Here is a 17,040-nt window from a genome sequence, read left to right as displayed (position 1 = left end):
AGTAGGTCTCCTGCAATATTTGCGGCAACTGTGGTGTAATTCAACAGAAGTTAATCTGAAAAATCCACTTTCCTCCACTTCTCCAGCGTCCATCCTTTTAGAAAGCTGTGGGCCTTGGCAAATGCCACACGGTTTTTCAATTGTCTTTGTTTAGTGCTGGCTTCTGGGCACTGTTCAACCATGGAGGCCATTTTGAGACAGAATCCGACAAACCGTTCTGGTTGACACAGGGACTTCAGGGACCAGTCTGGTGGAGCTCTGCTGTAGTGGAAAATGGGCTGGCCTTGGATTTTCGAGCCAACAAACGGTCCTCTCGAGCATTTTGTCTTGCGGGGTCTGCCTGACCTGGGCTTGTCAAAAACATCTCCGTGTCTTCAAATTGTTTTTAATCCTCTGACTTGACGCTGAGACACATTGAAGGTTTCTGCCACATCAGCAGTGGATCTGGTCTTCAGCCTCTTGATAATCAAAACCATAATCTCAGGGTGAATCTTAGCATTTTTTGCAGAGGTCTAGTTGCAGTTGATGTGAAGGTCTAGTGTACTGGGGTTGTTTTTTATACACCTGAGACCTAATGATCCATTATTAGTCACAGGTGAAGCTCATATGACAGCGACACACTTTTTTCTTTGCAAAATTGACTCAATGGGCTTTACCAAGCTGTGAATATTAGAAATACTTTTTGCAGTTTCTTTTTGCACTGAAACATTATTACAAAGCTGTTGGATTAAAATGAGCCATTTCTTGTAAATATCTCTTGATTAGAAATATTTCAGCGGCACTTCAGGTCAATTTGTACACAAGCGACAAGACTTTGTCAGGGACTGTACAGAAATATACACCTATACACACATATACATTATATATGGGGCGGCTGTGGCTCATTGTAGAGCGGTTGCCTGCCAATTGGAAGTTTGGTGTTGATCCCCCCACCTCTGCAGTCATTGTCGAAGTGTCCTTGGGCAAGACACTGAACCCCTAGTTCCCCCGGTGCTGCGCATCGGAGTGTGAATGTGTGTGAGGTTTATCTATGAGCAGGTTCACCTTGTACGCAGCCCCGGCCACAGTGTATGAATGTGTGTGAATGGTGAATGTTTCCTGTAGATGTAAAAGCTCTTTGAGCAGTTGTTAAGACTGGAAAAGGCTATTAATACAGCACATTTACATTTACATTTACATATACTGTATATATGTGTGTTAATGTACTGTGTATGTATTATTATATATATATTATAAGTATAATATATATGTACATATACCACCGTATATATATATCTACACATATATACACTACATATTATATACATAATACACTGTCCATATACTACACACCCACACACACCACACACACCACAACACACACACACCCACACCACACACCACACACACACACACACACGCCGCACTTCACGCCGCACAGCACACACACACACACACACACACAGAAGATCCACATCCAGTGAGAGTATAGATATAGTCTGTATGTAAAAGTCCACTAAAGAAGAGCTGCGCCCTACCCTCTGGTCGGGGCTTTGGTCTCTCCAGACCTCCGTCCTGCATTAGTTCAAAGGAGAAGGACACGTTGTGGACCTGCAGAGAGTGACGAGGCGGTTAGGACACAAGAAAATGCTACAAGAAGCATGTTCACTATTGTGTGTACCACACAAAGATACGCCCAACCTGAGCTTTACACATACAGGCAAAGGTGGGCAAGTACATACAGTATATACAACTCCACACAGCTCCTCGCTGATAAGAGAACATAGACACTGTTTGCTTAATACCACAAATACATTCTGGGTTGATTCAGTCGTGCTACCCCATCTTCCGATGCTGGCAAACACAAAGCGGCTCTGTTCCTCTGTAAGACCATAAGCTTTCAGCAGCTGCACAAACACTCTGCTCCCTCATCTATCAATGGATACATATCAACAGTGTCACTCTGATACGGTCAAGCCAGGTTTCTCAAACATTAAAAGTGTACAGAAAACACATGTACAATGTAATTGCATGTAGAAAAAGAATGAACTCAACGGAGCATAGAGCATTTATAATATTATGGTGGCCATAATGAATGTTGTCATAATTAAGAGTCAACGTTAATTCAAAAGATGCACTGTGAATCTTTTTTTAAATTGAATTATTTAGATTACTGCATTTAGAAAAACAGAAATACAGTTCTTTGAAGTAAACTAGCAAAGACATCTAAGCCAATCTCATTTGTGAGCAATGCAACAATCAGAGGGAAGAGATAGAAAGAACTGAAAGATGTTTTCTTTTCTCTTCCCATTGTATCTGTGTACGGGTTAGTCCTGATGTCATGTACTAAAAGCTTTGGCCAATCAGGGCTCATTGTGTGAAAAGCGTGACCATAGCAATCTAATATAGTCAAACAGAAACAAAGAAAATGAGGATTAAGTAGGGATCTACTGAGCAGAAGCAGGAGTGCTTTCTTGATGCCTTGTGCTACTTTACACAGCCCACCCCTGGTGTGACACACACACACACACACACACACACACACACACACACACACACACACACACACACACACACACACACACACACACACACACACACACACACACACACACACACACACACACACACACACACACACACACACACACACACACACACAAACCCCTAAGCCACTCCAGTGTTTTCCTGTGCAAAAGGAGATTACAGATGCTGTGGGGCCGGTGCCTGTTCTTCCAGGCCAGGAGTGTGTCATAGCGCTGATGCCCATTCTGCTTTGCAGCTTGGCAGGGGCCGCTGGCCCAAAACAAAAGGCTACTGTGGTGTCTCCGCAGATTGCCTGTTCAGAATACCGTAGTACTACAGAGGCCAATGACGAGGAGAAATGGCTCTGGGAAAAAAGGATGGCATTTATCAGTCTATTGAGAGGAGAGTCCTGGCTGAGTGCACAGGCTCCTCAGAAATCAAGTATTGAGAATGTTTCTGTAGGTCAAGACAAAAGATGGGTCACAGCCTTTTCTTATAAAATATTGGATACATTAAATGCATGCTCTTGTGGGAATTATTGTGTCTCTGTAAATTATAGTGTATGATCTAGACCTACTCAATCTGTAAAACGTCCAGAGATAACTTCTCTTATGACTTGACACTATAAATAAAATAAAATTGAACTGAATCAATATAGTGAACCTTACAACGACAAGTCTACATGCCTACAAAATTCAGCAGAAAAATGGTTGCATTTGTAGGTGTTGTGGAATTTTTGCTGTCCAGTTCCAATTGAACCAGGGCCACTCAAGCAAAGTCATAGTTGCTTTTTTTATTATGGCACCAGGCTACGGTGTTTTAGTGTTAACACTGCATAAATCCCTGTTACGGTAAGCGTACCTGACTCATTTCCGTTTCCTGTGCCTAGACACCGCCTACCAAGAGCCTGGGGGCGTTTCTCAATACCAAGTAAGCAAAGAACGGACTTGTGTTCTTGGGGAGACCTCCGTTAAGGAATAGAATTGGGCTATTGTGTAGGTTTCCCTGAGAGAGGTTTGACGGTGAATGCGTCCGAGTGGAACAAGCTGTCGGCTATCAGCGCAGAGAATATGTTGGATTTACGGTTAAGTAAATTGTTAGTCCCGCTAGGATTTTGCAGCCTTTTAAAGATTGTGGTGGCCCAAAATGGCCGGATTTCGACGGGAGCTTTGTAAACAAATAAGAGATAAAAGTTGTAATGCCTTTTGTAACATTTGTTGCAATGAAGGTGTTAGTTACTTTCCTAACTGAGGCAGCGACACCACAATACGTAAAAGGACGTTAAGATAAAGTACTTATTGGACTGTACATTATCATTGCATGTACGTCAGCATAGCTGGTCCCAATTTCGGTCATCTGGTGTCATTATCTCCGTTTTTTTTCCGCATCCACCTTGTGGGGTTGTGTGTGGGCACACGCGCGTCAGTCGCTGGAGGAATGGAGCATTGCGGCAGAGAGCCGACAGGATTGAAACAGCAGAAGCTTTCTGCAACTTTAGCAAGGCAAGGCAAGTTTTATTGGATAGCACTTTGAGCAACAGGGCAATTCAAAGGCGTACACAAAAACAGTTTTAAAAAAAAAAACAAAAACAGTTAAAAATTACAACACAGATACAACACAGACGAAACGTTTTAAAAATAAACACAGATAAAAACACAAGATAAAACATTACAAGTGCAGTATAAGAAATAAACATTAAAGAAATTAACATAAGTTGAAAGAAAGGCAACATCAAAAGAAAGGTCTTCAGCAGTGATTTAAAAGAAACTGAGGTTGCAGCGGATCTCAGTTTTCTGGAAGTTTGTTCAAGATTGAGGAGCTTGAAAGGAATGCTGCTTCACCCCTTTAATTAGGGGACAAAAGCAGACCTATGCCAGATTACCTGAGAGGTCCGGTGGGGTCATGTGTAGTAAACAGACTTAGAAAGGTATTTTTGCCCTACAAAAACCGTTTAGTGATTGATAAACCTAGCAAAGGTAATTTGAAATCAATTCTTTGAGGCACCAAGAAGCCAGTGTAAAGACTTCACGAACGGGGGTGATGGATCCAGTCTATTGGTCTCTTGAGGACCGAGCAGCAGGTTCTTAATCAGCTGCCAGCCGGAGGAGTGATTTTTTTTAGGAAGCACCTGTAAAGGAACGTTACCGTAGTCAAGTCTATGAAGATGAAAGCATGGACCAGTTTTTCCAAAATTTTGTTGACACTTAAGTCCTTTAACCCTTGTATATTCAGGGATAATAGGCGACTTTGTAATTTGCTTGATGTGGCTGTGTAAAATTCAGTCAGAGTCCATGACTACACCAAAGATTTCTGGCTTTGTCTGTGGTTTTTAACATGTTGTTTGAAGTGAGCACAGGACTTGTTAATCTTGGTTTGTTTTTTTTTTGTTCCTCTTTTGATTACAAAAACAAACAACCTCAGTTTGCTTCATTTAATTTTCAGAACGGTCTTGGCACAGCCTCAGCCGTTAAGTTGTTCATGGGCACATTTTTGTATTGGACTATAGTCACTGGCGATAGTTTATGTTACATTTGTGTGTGTCCAACATAATACTATGGTAACTATTTGTGTTTTACATAATCGGGGGCCAGTGGAAGCAGGTAGATGTTAAACAGAAGCGGCCCAGCATGGAGCCTTAGGAACCTGCACGTCATATTTATGCTCAGAGTATATTACCCATTGACACAAAGTAATCAATTATGTAAATGGATTCAAACCAGTTTAGTTACTGAGCCAGGAAGGCCAACCCAGTTTTCCAATCGGTCTAGTTATATGTTGTGGGTGACTGTGTCAAGCAGCACTGGAGGTCAAAGGCAATACTAAGACTGAAATTTTGCCATATCTGGTTAAGGTGGGTGTCATTAAAAGACGTTGACGAGAGCCATCTCAGTGATGGGGTGTGGTCGGGAAACCGAGAAAGGTATCAAAACTGTGTTTAGTGACAAAAATGGTTAGTTATTGAAAAAAGCAATTTTTTCAAATGTTTTACTTAAAACAGGAAAGGTTTGATATTGGCCTATAGTTTATTGTGAGGTGTCTAAAGTTCTTTTTTAAGAGTGCTGAAGTTACTGCAGTTTTAAGGGATGTGGAAAGATACCTGAAGAGAAACGTGTTCACACTGTATAAGATCAGAAGCCAAACACAATTCGAAACATTTTGGAAAACAACTGTTGTAGAATATCAAGGGCAACAGGAGAGGTTTTCAGATGGTTGTATGAATGTACTCCAGGTTTAGTTTTAATCGTATGAAAATTCTGGTCATATTGGAACTAGTTGTGCTTGAACACGGTGACAACACATAGCCTGTACTTGATATGGAGGCACTGAAGTTTGTCTACTCGTCTGAATTTTGCTTGAGAAGGGGCAAAGTCATTGCAGGCCTTGGTAGATAAAAGTTCAGATTGCTACTGGTAACTGGAGGGTTTGTTAACTATCGGACAGTAGCAACAAGCATGGAATTTATATTGTTTGTAGAGATAATATCAAGAAGAAGGACTGCAAATCGTCATTTAGAGGTGTATAAGGACCAGGAGATTGTGTTTTTCGCCCCTCATTCAACTTTGCAAACACTATCTTTTTTCTGTTCACCAGTAGGCATTTCTCCATGGAGATCTGTTCATACCCGAGAACAGCTTTAAACCTAGGTGGGAGCAATGGCATCAATAACATTTGTAAATGTACAGTTGAAATGATCTCACTGAGCCGCCCAGAGAGTGCGGGTGTGGATGGAAAAAAGCTGAATAAAGTTTCCACTGTGGTTTAGTGATATATTGTTTTCGGATTATCTTTGTTGGACACTTTGGGAACAGCGATGTGCGTTAAGAAAAAAATTAATGATCATAGAGAGCAACGTCAGTCACCACAACATTGGAAATGTTCAGACCCTTGGGAGACAATCAAGTCAACAGTGTGCCCTTATTGTGCGGCTCTGTCCATGCTGAGTCAGTCCATGTTTCTCAAAAACCAACAACAGTTTCTTGGTCCCACGGTCCTGGGGTTGTTCAACATGATGTTAAATCACCTGCAATGATTCCACAATCAAAGTAATACAGATTAAACCCGCGATTTCATTGAGTCACCAATGAAGGTGCACAATATTTAGGTGGTTGTAGATATTTAGAAATATTGCTTGAGGGAATATCTTAACGTAATGCGCCACATATTCCAACAGAGCAACATTTGCCATAACACATCTTTTGTACAGTGGAATTAGTCATTAAACAACATGGCATCCACCATCCTTATCTTGCTCGTCCTTCAGTTCAAAGTGGCAGACTTCCTGTTGGTTCAGGGTATGGCTCGAATGTAACGTTCTTGACATACTACTTATGGTGTACCCAGTTTCAGGTCTGTGTTAAATGTATGACAAGGGAACCTTTTTTTACTTTTGTAGGTGGCGCAGCTATTGCCCGTTCCCCTATAAAAGACGTACATTTTCCCAGGCTTGATGAACTGTCAATTTTTGAGTTTTAAAAAGTATGTTAAGACCCCTCAAAAAGTCGGTTCAACTTTGAGGTCCTTTGTCCGCTGTCGGTGCTCAGGCCCTAATAAGTGAGCGTCAAATTGTGTTTGTATTGACTAAAATAGAGAAAGTGGAAGACCAGAAAAGTTTTTTCGTACTCTTTTTTTTTTGAAACATGGGATTTCCTTATTTGCATTACTAATTATGTGATAATTAACAATGTTCTATTTATTAGCGGTTACTTTGTTAAGAATTTTAGTATCTATACGTTAATTTTGTTTTTCATCTCTAACTAACACAAAAAACACATACTACTATGCACAGTAATTTAGCTAACTTCATTAATATGGATCGATGAGGCAGTCATGGGCAAGAATATACAGACCTCAAAGGATTGTTGTGGTGTGGTTTAGATCATCTTTGTTTTAAGGCAATAATCTGGTTAGATTTGTTCCCTTATTTAGGCAACTGTGATTTTGTAAACAGTTTCTGTCTTCAAGATATCTCTGCTCTTTGATCTCTACTCCCAAAAACCAGTTAGGACTTAATGTAATTGTTGGCAGGGAACAAACTTTTTGGAACTTTGGGCTGGTTTGGTGTAACTGGTCTGTTAACGCTATCAATGATGATTCCAAGTTGTGTTCTGGCATGGCTGTATTAAGAGGATGTACTGGTAAGGATGTTCTGGGTTTCTGGTTCTTTTGTGTAGATATGTGTGATAAATAGTAAATGCACAAAAGCATCAGTCTTGTGTGTGTCACCAGACTTGGCTCCCCTCTTGTCAGTGGAAAAGTTTTTTCTCTAACAGCTCATTTGACACTACTCATGTTGCATAGCTATACCGGGGGTTCTCAGCTTATTACTTAAAGTTCTTCCTCTGATTTTTTTTTTTTTTTTAATCAAGGTCGGGTCCAGAATGATTTGCAAAAACAAAATACAACAACTCATTCTAATTTAATAGCCACATACATTTAAGATGAGTATAGTCGTTTTCCTGGTCGTTTGTACCGGTACCAGAACCATGAAATTGGTAGCAGTATCCACTTATATAATGACGCGTCACATTATTTTAACTGAAAGCCTACTAGACAAAAAACAAATCACGTTCTGGTAAGCAGTAACGATGTAGTTGGATTAGGAACTGATATAATTACTGTTTGTGGAAGTTGCAAACCCTTAGACTACTTGTTAACTGTGAAAGTAATTACTACTACAGTAATATATTACTAGTAATATTAGTAATTGCCCAAACACATGCTTCTTTATAAGTACAACATCATAACACAAACATAGTATAATCATTACTAAGCGAACACATGGTAACTTAATCAGCTAAATAGACAGCCTTCTAATCTAGTAAATTATTGAGGCATGAAGTTTATTTTTGGCCTTGGGTAGTTTGACACAACTCAGGGTCTTCTAACTATCTCTTTTCCAAACTTTTCATCCATTCAATGCTGTTTTGTCAGGTGAATTTAGTATTCTCAATTGCAGATCTGAGATTTTTATCGTTTGATAAAGTGTTCAGATAACTCATGCCACTAATAAAGGAAGGTGATACGTGATTGAAAGCCCAGACAAAAGCTAGTAGTGGACCTTAAATTACGATTTTGTTGGGTCAACCCAGCCATTCTTATAGTTAATAAGATTTACTGTCACATGTAAACCTGTGGAATGAATATTTTTTGTGAAAACTCCATATGGCTGATAAAGGCTATAATGCTTGGTGTCAATAACTGCCTTGTGTTTTGTTTACATAATTGTTTTATATATCTGTCCGGGTAATTCCCTGTCTGTTGAAATGTTGCCAATTTCGAGCCAGACTTTTTCCTCGTCGTTCCCTCTCAGACATTGATCCAATTTGTGAACAAACACCTCAACAAGCTCAACTAGAGGTGTCTGATTGGACACACAGGTACTTTCCATACCTAAATATACACACCGGACAAACATTTCAAAGGTCTTACACAAAAATACTATATATTGATGGCTTAAGTGAAAATACATTTTGAAAAACATTCTCATTTTACATTTTTAATCTGTCATTGAATTTTGTTCTTCAAATCAGTTGACCTTGTTTAAACAAAAAATCACCACTATTCAATATTGAGGACTCACCAGCACACTGTTTACCTGACTGCGTCCTGTCTCAGTTTGCAGCGGGGTTTATCTGGTATTGCTGATGGGGTCTGGAGGATACTTGTGCCAGCTCTACAACTTTTTCCTCACACAGAGAATTTTGACCAAAGGTAAGTGGGGATTATTTTTATACATCAGTAAGATGGACTATTACAGTATGCTTCACAAAAACCTATATTAATAACAGTCATTGGCGTTTAGTTTTTTGGCTAGCTGTTAACAAATGACAATGTCAACAATAAATCATGCTAGCGACATGAACGCTGGTTTATCAGCCCGAATAAAATGGGTCTGATTCAACTCGTTTGATTTAGGATGAAACCATGACTATCACAATAAAGTGGTGATTTTCAGGTCAATAGTCTTTGAACATAACATGTATGAACATATACCACTGATGACTAAAGAGATGAAGAGCACATCAATTCGATTTCTAAAAATGGTTTGATGAACAAACTACTCACTCAATGTAAATAAATCTAATTTTGATGTTTTATAAAGAAATAAAGATATGCAAAAGAAAAGCTAAAAGATCATAGACAATATTGAATAACTCAGGTTAATTATCAATTCTCAGATGTCATAGTGGATGAAAATACACATGGGAGCACCATATTGAATTTGTGTGATGAAGTCGTTTGGCATGTTCATTGAGAAACCTCCTTAGGTTATGAGCAGAGGAAATGTTCTGCTATCTTGCTAGGTTAATTTATTCAATTTCAATTCATTTTATTATAGTATCAATTATACACGAGTTATCTCAAGAATATACAGATAGACCACATCCAGAATTACAAGGACCAACAGTTCTAGTAGTCTCCTCCAGAGCAAGCAACAGTGGACAGTGGCGAGAAAAACTTCCTTTAGACAGACCCAGCTCTTGGTAGGCGTGTCTGGACGGCGGTTGGGGTTAAAGAAGAGTGGCAATAACAAAAATAGAAAAAAATAGTAGTTGTAGCAGTTCTTGTAGTAGTTCAGGCATAGCAGGACGCTGTGCGGCATATACAAGCCGCACACTAGCAGGCACTGGTTGTAGCAGTGAACATGGCATCACAGAATGTGTAGCGGGACCATGGCGACAGCTGCTACCCTGATTTTGGAGCCTCTCTGATCCAAGGGAACATGCTGGGGAAAAAACATAAGGGACTCCGGCGGAATGACTCCCCAAGCTAGGTTAGTAACAAGCATTCTGGACATGGATGCACATAAATGAAAGATGGAAATAGAGGAGAGAGACTCAGTGTATCAAAATAAGTCCCCGCTGTCAAAACTATTACAGCAAAACCAAGTAGACAGGTAAAGAGAGCTCCAGCCGGCGGGCTAAAACTCTCCCCAACCGGATCGGCTGTTCCAAGTCTCCCTTTATTTTATTATATGCTTGATTATATGATAGAAATCTGAAAACTATGTGACTAACTACTACTCCCTAACAATATTCGATTCTCGCCCTAACTATAAGGCTTTATCAAAAGGAAAGTCTTAAGCCTACTCTTAAATGTGGAGACGCGTCTGCCTCCGGACCCAAACTGAACCTGTTCCACAGGAGAGGAGCTGATAGCTGAAGCTCTGGCTCCCGTCTACCTTTTAGAGACTCTAGAACCACCAGTAACCCTGCATTTTGGGAGCGTAGTGCTCTCGCAGGGTTTAAAATTTTTTTAATTTTTAATTTTTTATTTGTTTATTTTACCCCAATGGGGAATTCAATGTTACACTCTGTGTCCACACTTGTTAGGTATCACACAAGTCCTGAATACACAGGTACTAGAGCTCTTTAATACACGATGGAGCTGACATGAAGAGCTTTGTTGTGAGAAGAAGGATTTTAAATTTATTCTAATGTTTACAGGAGCCAATGCAGAGAGCTAAAACAGGAAAACGTAATCTCTTTTCCTGGTTCCCGTCAGAACGTGCCGCAGCATTCTGGATCGCTGAAGAGTCTTATGGACTTTTCCGAGCAGCCTGATATCAAAGAATTGCAGTAATCAACCTAGAAGTAACAATGCTGGCATCGTTTTTCTGCATCATTTTAGACAGGATATTCCTGATTTTTGCAATATTACGTAGGTGAAAAAAGGCGATCCTTGAACTTGCTTTAAGTGGGAATTAAGACATGTCCTGATCAAAGACTCCAAATTCTTCACAGTGGGATGGGAGGCCAGGGTGATGCCATCCAGAGTAACTATATCTTTGGATAATGCGTTCACGGAGTTTCTTGGGTTCCGACAGCATAACTTCAGTTTTATCTGAGTTTAACATTAGAAAATTACAGGTCATCCAGGTTTTAATATCCTGAGGCACGTTTGAAGTTTAGCTACTGATTGTTTCATGGCTGATTGATAGATATAACTGAGTATCATCTGCAACAATGAAAGTTTATGGAGGTTTCCTAAAATACTGCCTAACAGGAAGCATATATAAAGTGAACAGGATTGGACCGAGCACAGATCCTTGGGACTCCATGACTAACTTTGGCGGCACAGAGGATTCATCGTTAACATGAACAACTGAGATCGATCTGATAAATAAGACTTAACCCAGCTTAGAGCATCCCTTTATGCCAATTAAATGTTCCAATCTCTGTAATAAGATATATGGTCAATGGTATCAAAGCAGCGCTAAGATCTAATAACACAAGTACAGAGATAAGTCCTTTGTCTGATGCAATGTAGGAGTTCGTAGTAAGTTACACAAGTGCGTCCTGTGCTATGATGCACTCTAAATCCTGACTGAAAATCCTCAAATAAGTGTTGCTATGCAGAAAGTCGCACAGCTTTTGGCGCTGCTTTCTCAAGAATTTTAGAGAGAAATGGAAGGTTAGATATAGGTCTATAGTTGCTAAAACAACTGGACAAGGTTTTGGCTTTTTCAGAAGAGGTTTAATTCAGCAACTTATAAGTGCTGTGTACATTAGCCTGTTAATAAAGACAAATGGGTTATATCCAGTACGAAGTGTTGACTAATGGTAAAACTTCTTTAAGTAGCCTAGTCGGATGGGATCCAAGAGGAGGTTGATGGCTTAGATGAAGAATATTGAATTAAAATGATAAGATCAATGAGCAAAGCAGTCTAAACATGTATCTGGTTTTACAGCTGTTTCTAGGTTTCCTGAGTTTAGAGCATAAGTCAGTGCCAGTTAAAGGAAGGTCTTGTGAATTTTGCTTCTAATAGTTTATAATTTTATCATTGAAGAACCTCATAAAGTCGTTACTACTAGAGCTATGGGAAGTACTTTGGCTCAGTAGAGCTGTGACCCTTCTGTTAGCCTGGCTACAGTGCTGAAAAAACTGGGGTGTTCCTATTTTTCCTCTATAATGCGAGTAGTCACGCTGCTCTGGCATTACGGAGGGCCTTCCTATAACGTTTTAAAGACTATCTTGCCAATTAAACGAGAATTTTCCAGTTTGGTGGATGCGCCAGATCTTCTCACGTTTCCGCGTATTTGCTTTATATTTGCGAGTGTTCAGGTGATACCATGGAGCTAACCGTCTTGTTTTAATTATCTTCTTTTTTAGAGGCAACAGTCAAGAGTATTCGTAGCGAGCCTGCGCACTATCAACAAATGATCGATTGGGAGGGACAATAGCGTAGGAGTCCTTCGTTTACTTTGTGATTTGGTAATGAATTAAATGACGGAATCGCTCCTTAAATTTAGCTACCAGCACTATCAGTATAGACCATCTTTATAGAAGGTTTTGCCTAATGGGTGTAGTTCAGCAGTATAAACTCAAAAGTTATCAAACAGGGTCAGATAAAAAGCATTCGGTGGGAACACTATTAAATGTTCAATTTCACACCATATACCAGTACAAGATCGAGGGTTGTGATATAAAAGGAGTCGGTTTATGAACCTTTGAGTAGAAGCCAATAGATCTAATAGGAGATAAACGCAGTGCTAAGGCTATCGATTCTCATCGTCCACATGAATATTAAAATCCCCTATAATAATAACTCGTCCGTAAGTAACTAGTAAAACTGTCCGTTTTTAGCACTAAGTTGTGACAGAAACTCGCAATTCGGATAAAAATTTCTGAGTATGTGCCGGTGCGGTACACTATAACAATAGAATTGGTTGCATTGATTTCCACTTGGTGTGTTGAAGACTAAGAACAAGACTTTCAAATGAGTCATGATTTAGTTAGGTTTAGAGCTGATTAGTAGACTAGATCGAAGATGGCTGCACTCCACCTCCTCGGACCTGGACTGAGGAATGTGAGTATTATCTAGACTGGGGGGGTGGATTCATTAGACTAACATATTCTCCATTACTCAGCCAGGTTTCAGTAAGAAGAAATAGATCAATATTAGAATCTGTTATTAATTCATTTACTGGTACCCCTTTAGAAGAGATAGATCGGATGTTAAGAGTCCACATTTAATTCTCTATTCTTTTGCACTATTGCACTTGTGGTTTTAATTGTTATGAAGTTTTCATGCACAGCTCTCCTCTGTTTACCTTTGATTTAAAATTTAATGGTCGGGGGCAGACACCGTCACTATGGGATTTTTACTAGGTAACACCTGGAATAAAGGAGCAGAGAAGTGTGTTAGACTTGGACTCTGCCTCCTGGTCCCAACTATGGATTGTCAAGGATTAGGTCCACTAATAAAACCTGTCAAGATTTCCAGAAAGAGCTGCTCCATCCAAAGGGGATGAATGCTGTCTCTCCGAATCAACAGGTCTTCCCCAGAAAGACTGCCAGTGATCCAAAGCCCACATCATTATCTGGACACCACCTCGATAGCCCGCGCAAGTAGACATGCGGCTAAATGTCATCGCTGGTGAGATTTGGCAGTAGTCCAGAGAAAACTACGGCGTCCGACATTGACTTTGCGTGATGTACACACCGATTCAACATTAATCTTCGTAACCTCCGATTGCCGTAACCGTAGTCATTAACGCAAACGTGAATAACATCTTGCTGTATTTACGTTTATCCTTAGCCAGCAGTTTCAGATAAGACTCAATGTCGCCCGCTCTAGCCCCCGGATGCACTTAACTATGGTGCGCCGGCTTCGCTAACTCACCGTTTCTCAAAATGGAGATCTGCCGATAATCAGAGTTGGTTTCTCAGCGGGTGTGTTGCTGAGTGGGGAAAATCTGTTAGAAACGCTAACAGCTGGTGGGGTCCCGACGCCTTGGAAAGCTTACGACTGTTCTCTTCCTCGTCCTCGCACAGTCACCCAGGCACTATGTCCTGGCTGCTCCGGAGTTCGCGAGGGCCGGCTACCAGAGGCTAACTCAGGCTCAGGCCGGCCCGCGCCGACTACCGAGGGGGGGGGGTTAGCTACAGTAACTAACAACTGATCTGTCATGGTGCGGATCCGGACTTCTAACTCACTAAGCCTCGCCTCCACGTCCAAAAATAAACTACACTTGTTACTAGGGCTGCTCGATTTTGGGAAAAATCATAATCACGATTATTTTGGTCAATATTGAAATCACGATTATGTAACACAATTATTTCACATGACTTTGTAAACGTGTTGCATTTATTAAAAAGACACCTTTCAACAATTCTTAAAACATTGAACATTTATTGTAGGCTACTTTTTGAACTATTAAATAAGTATAAATATAAATTTCAAATCAAAGTATAAAAGTATTTATTCCCTGTATTTACTTCCCACAATCTCTTTAAACAAGTAGGCAACATTTTGGCAAAATATAAACAAATTCCAGCAACTAATCCACGAATATAAAGGCTGGCCCATCATCAGGCCCCGCATAACAGCAAAAATCTAACTATTAGCGCATGTCTTTAGCTAATTATAGGCAACAGACTCGGTTATTATTTTGTGCCTTTCCGAATCAACGATAAGGAGTTGCGCTGACAGTGGTTTGTTATGGATGTCTGGGTTACGGAGGATGTTGAGGGAGTTGATTGCCGTTTCTGTTTCTTTATTAAATTGTCATAGGTCACTGTGTTAATTTTCAATGGTAAAAACAAATTCGTGGTTCCCTTTACTTGACAGCCACTACCATGTTGCAATTCTTGCACGTAGCATGTTTCTGCTCGTCGTTGGATTCCTCGAAGCCAAACTTTCCCAGCACATGGAGTTGGTTTTGCCTTTTGTGCTTACCAAACGCTGCTGTGGCGTGCTCCTTCGCCATCTTTAACTCTCGCTAAGTTTTAAATTCCAGTGTTAATATGCACGCGACCTGCCTCCCTGACAGTGTAGGCTGAAAGCGTTGGCTTCGGGAGGGGCGGATGTGCGCATGACGTGTGCGGCGCAGCGCCATTCAGAACACACGAGGAAATTACAAAACAGAACAAAATAATGGCAAAATAATCATTTTTACTCGATTGTACTATTTTGGTAATCGTTGGGAGCCGAAACCGAAATTCAATTAATTGCACAGCCCTACTTGTTACACACGCCATTGCCGTTAAAGAATGCAGAGGAGTAACTAAACATCTCACACATCGAGCAGGAGAAAGTAGGAGAGGGGGCCGACATAACTAACTGCTAGGCTAAAGTCGCTAGCAGCTAAGCTAAAGTACGGTAGCATTAGCTACCAAGCGTTAAAACAGCTGTTATTTAACAAAAGTCGCTAAAAAAATGAGAAGATATGTGAGTGCTTAGGCAGAACTGCTATAAGAATAAGTGTTTAGCGGACAGTTAGCCGCTGTAATAGCAAATCTAACAAACTGAACTGGTATTTAGTGAGCAGCAAAGCTACCAACACGCAACCAACACACAATTCAATTTCAATTCAATTTTATTTATAGTATCAATTCATAACAAGAGTTATCTCAAGACACTATACAGATAGACCACACTCTAGAATTTACAAGGACCCAACAGTTCTAGTAGTCTCCTCCAGAGCAAGCAACAGTGCGACAGTGCAACAGTGGCGAGGAAAAACTTCCTTTTAGGCAGAAACCTCGGTCAGACCCAGGGCGTTTCTCAATCTGTGTTCTTCTATGGACTTGTGTCCTTGTGTTTTTGAAACGTCATGTTTGGTGGCCAAAGTACTGACCAATACAAGTTAGCATTCGCCAAGAACAGTTAAAATCCCCGATGTGATCTCGACACGCCCATTTACACGAGGATACATCGGATGGTACTTGTGTGAACTTGGCCGGGAAGGTATCCCAGCATTCAATTCGGGTGTTAAAGCGCTTATGGTTTCCGGTACACATATTTTCACAATTTACGTCTATTATTAAATCAAAAATTCTTTGAAGATGTTTTAAGGCGAGAAAATCAGCTGTGTAGATTTTGAATATAGCAGTTGAACGAAAATGATGGTGATTAAAAAAGCCTTGGAGTTTGAAAGCTCCGCAAACCCCGGCGGGCGAGCTTGCTACGCAGCCGGGAATGACTCTCGCGAGCGGTCAGTCAGTCAGCCAGAGACCCTCGGCCCCACGTCTAGACAGACCCTCTGCACATTTAGACAGACCACGCAGCAAAGCCAGGTCTAGATATGTAAGATATTTTAAACAATTTTTCCGTGTCATATATATCTGTCCTCTCATCCTGGCTCTCCTCCCACTCTGGCTCCCTTCTGCTTCCGGTAACAGTATACAGACGGCAGTGACTAACTTACCAGTCCATCTATAATTTTAATACCTAGTTTAACGTTCTTTTCGGCTTTCAATTAAATTGAATCCCGAACAATGGTACAAGGATTTTTTCCCGCGCGTTGTGTCGGTATTTATATAGTTATTGGCCGTGATACTCAATAGCACTTTAAATGAAAACCTGGAAGACTGAACAACAAAATAAACAGGCGGTGTGAAGGGTGACCGTTCCATGCTTTATTATGAATACACACATAAAGCTAACTATAAAGTGGCCAAGTGCCCTCTTTGCTGGGGGTGTGCGCATAACAGGAAGAACGCTTCGTCTCAAAACTGCCAACAGCGTTTGTGTGCTTTGAACTTGCGAGTTCTGTCTTCCAGTACAGCTAGGCAAGTCCGGTTCACCAC

The 17,040-nt window shown here is 40.6% G+C and overlaps 1 protein-coding gene across 1 annotated transcript in view; it reads right to left on the bottom strand.

Annotated features, from left to right (window-relative positions):
* The window catches only part of parvaa (parvin, alpha a), a 48,192-nt gene that overhangs the window by 1,030 nt on the left and 30,122 nt on the right, over positions 1-17,040 (bottom strand). The window contains exon 12 of the mRNA XM_032511736.1: positions 1,518-1,590. Coding sequence (XP_032367627.1) covers positions 1,518-1,590 — 73 coding nt within the window. The remainder of the gene's footprint in view (positions 1-1,517; positions 1,591-17,040) is intronic.

Source organism: Etheostoma spectabile, unplaced genomic scaffold (assembly GCF_008692095.1).
Source record: "Etheostoma spectabile isolate EspeVRDwgs_2016 unplaced genomic scaffold, UIUC_Espe_1.0 scaffold456, whole genome shotgun sequence".
NCBI classification, from domain to species: Eukaryota; Metazoa; Chordata; class Actinopteri; order Perciformes; family Percidae; genus Etheostoma; species Etheostoma spectabile.
The sequence above is the reverse complement of the archived record's forward strand: the minus strand, read 5'-3'. Positions and strand labels throughout refer to the sequence as shown.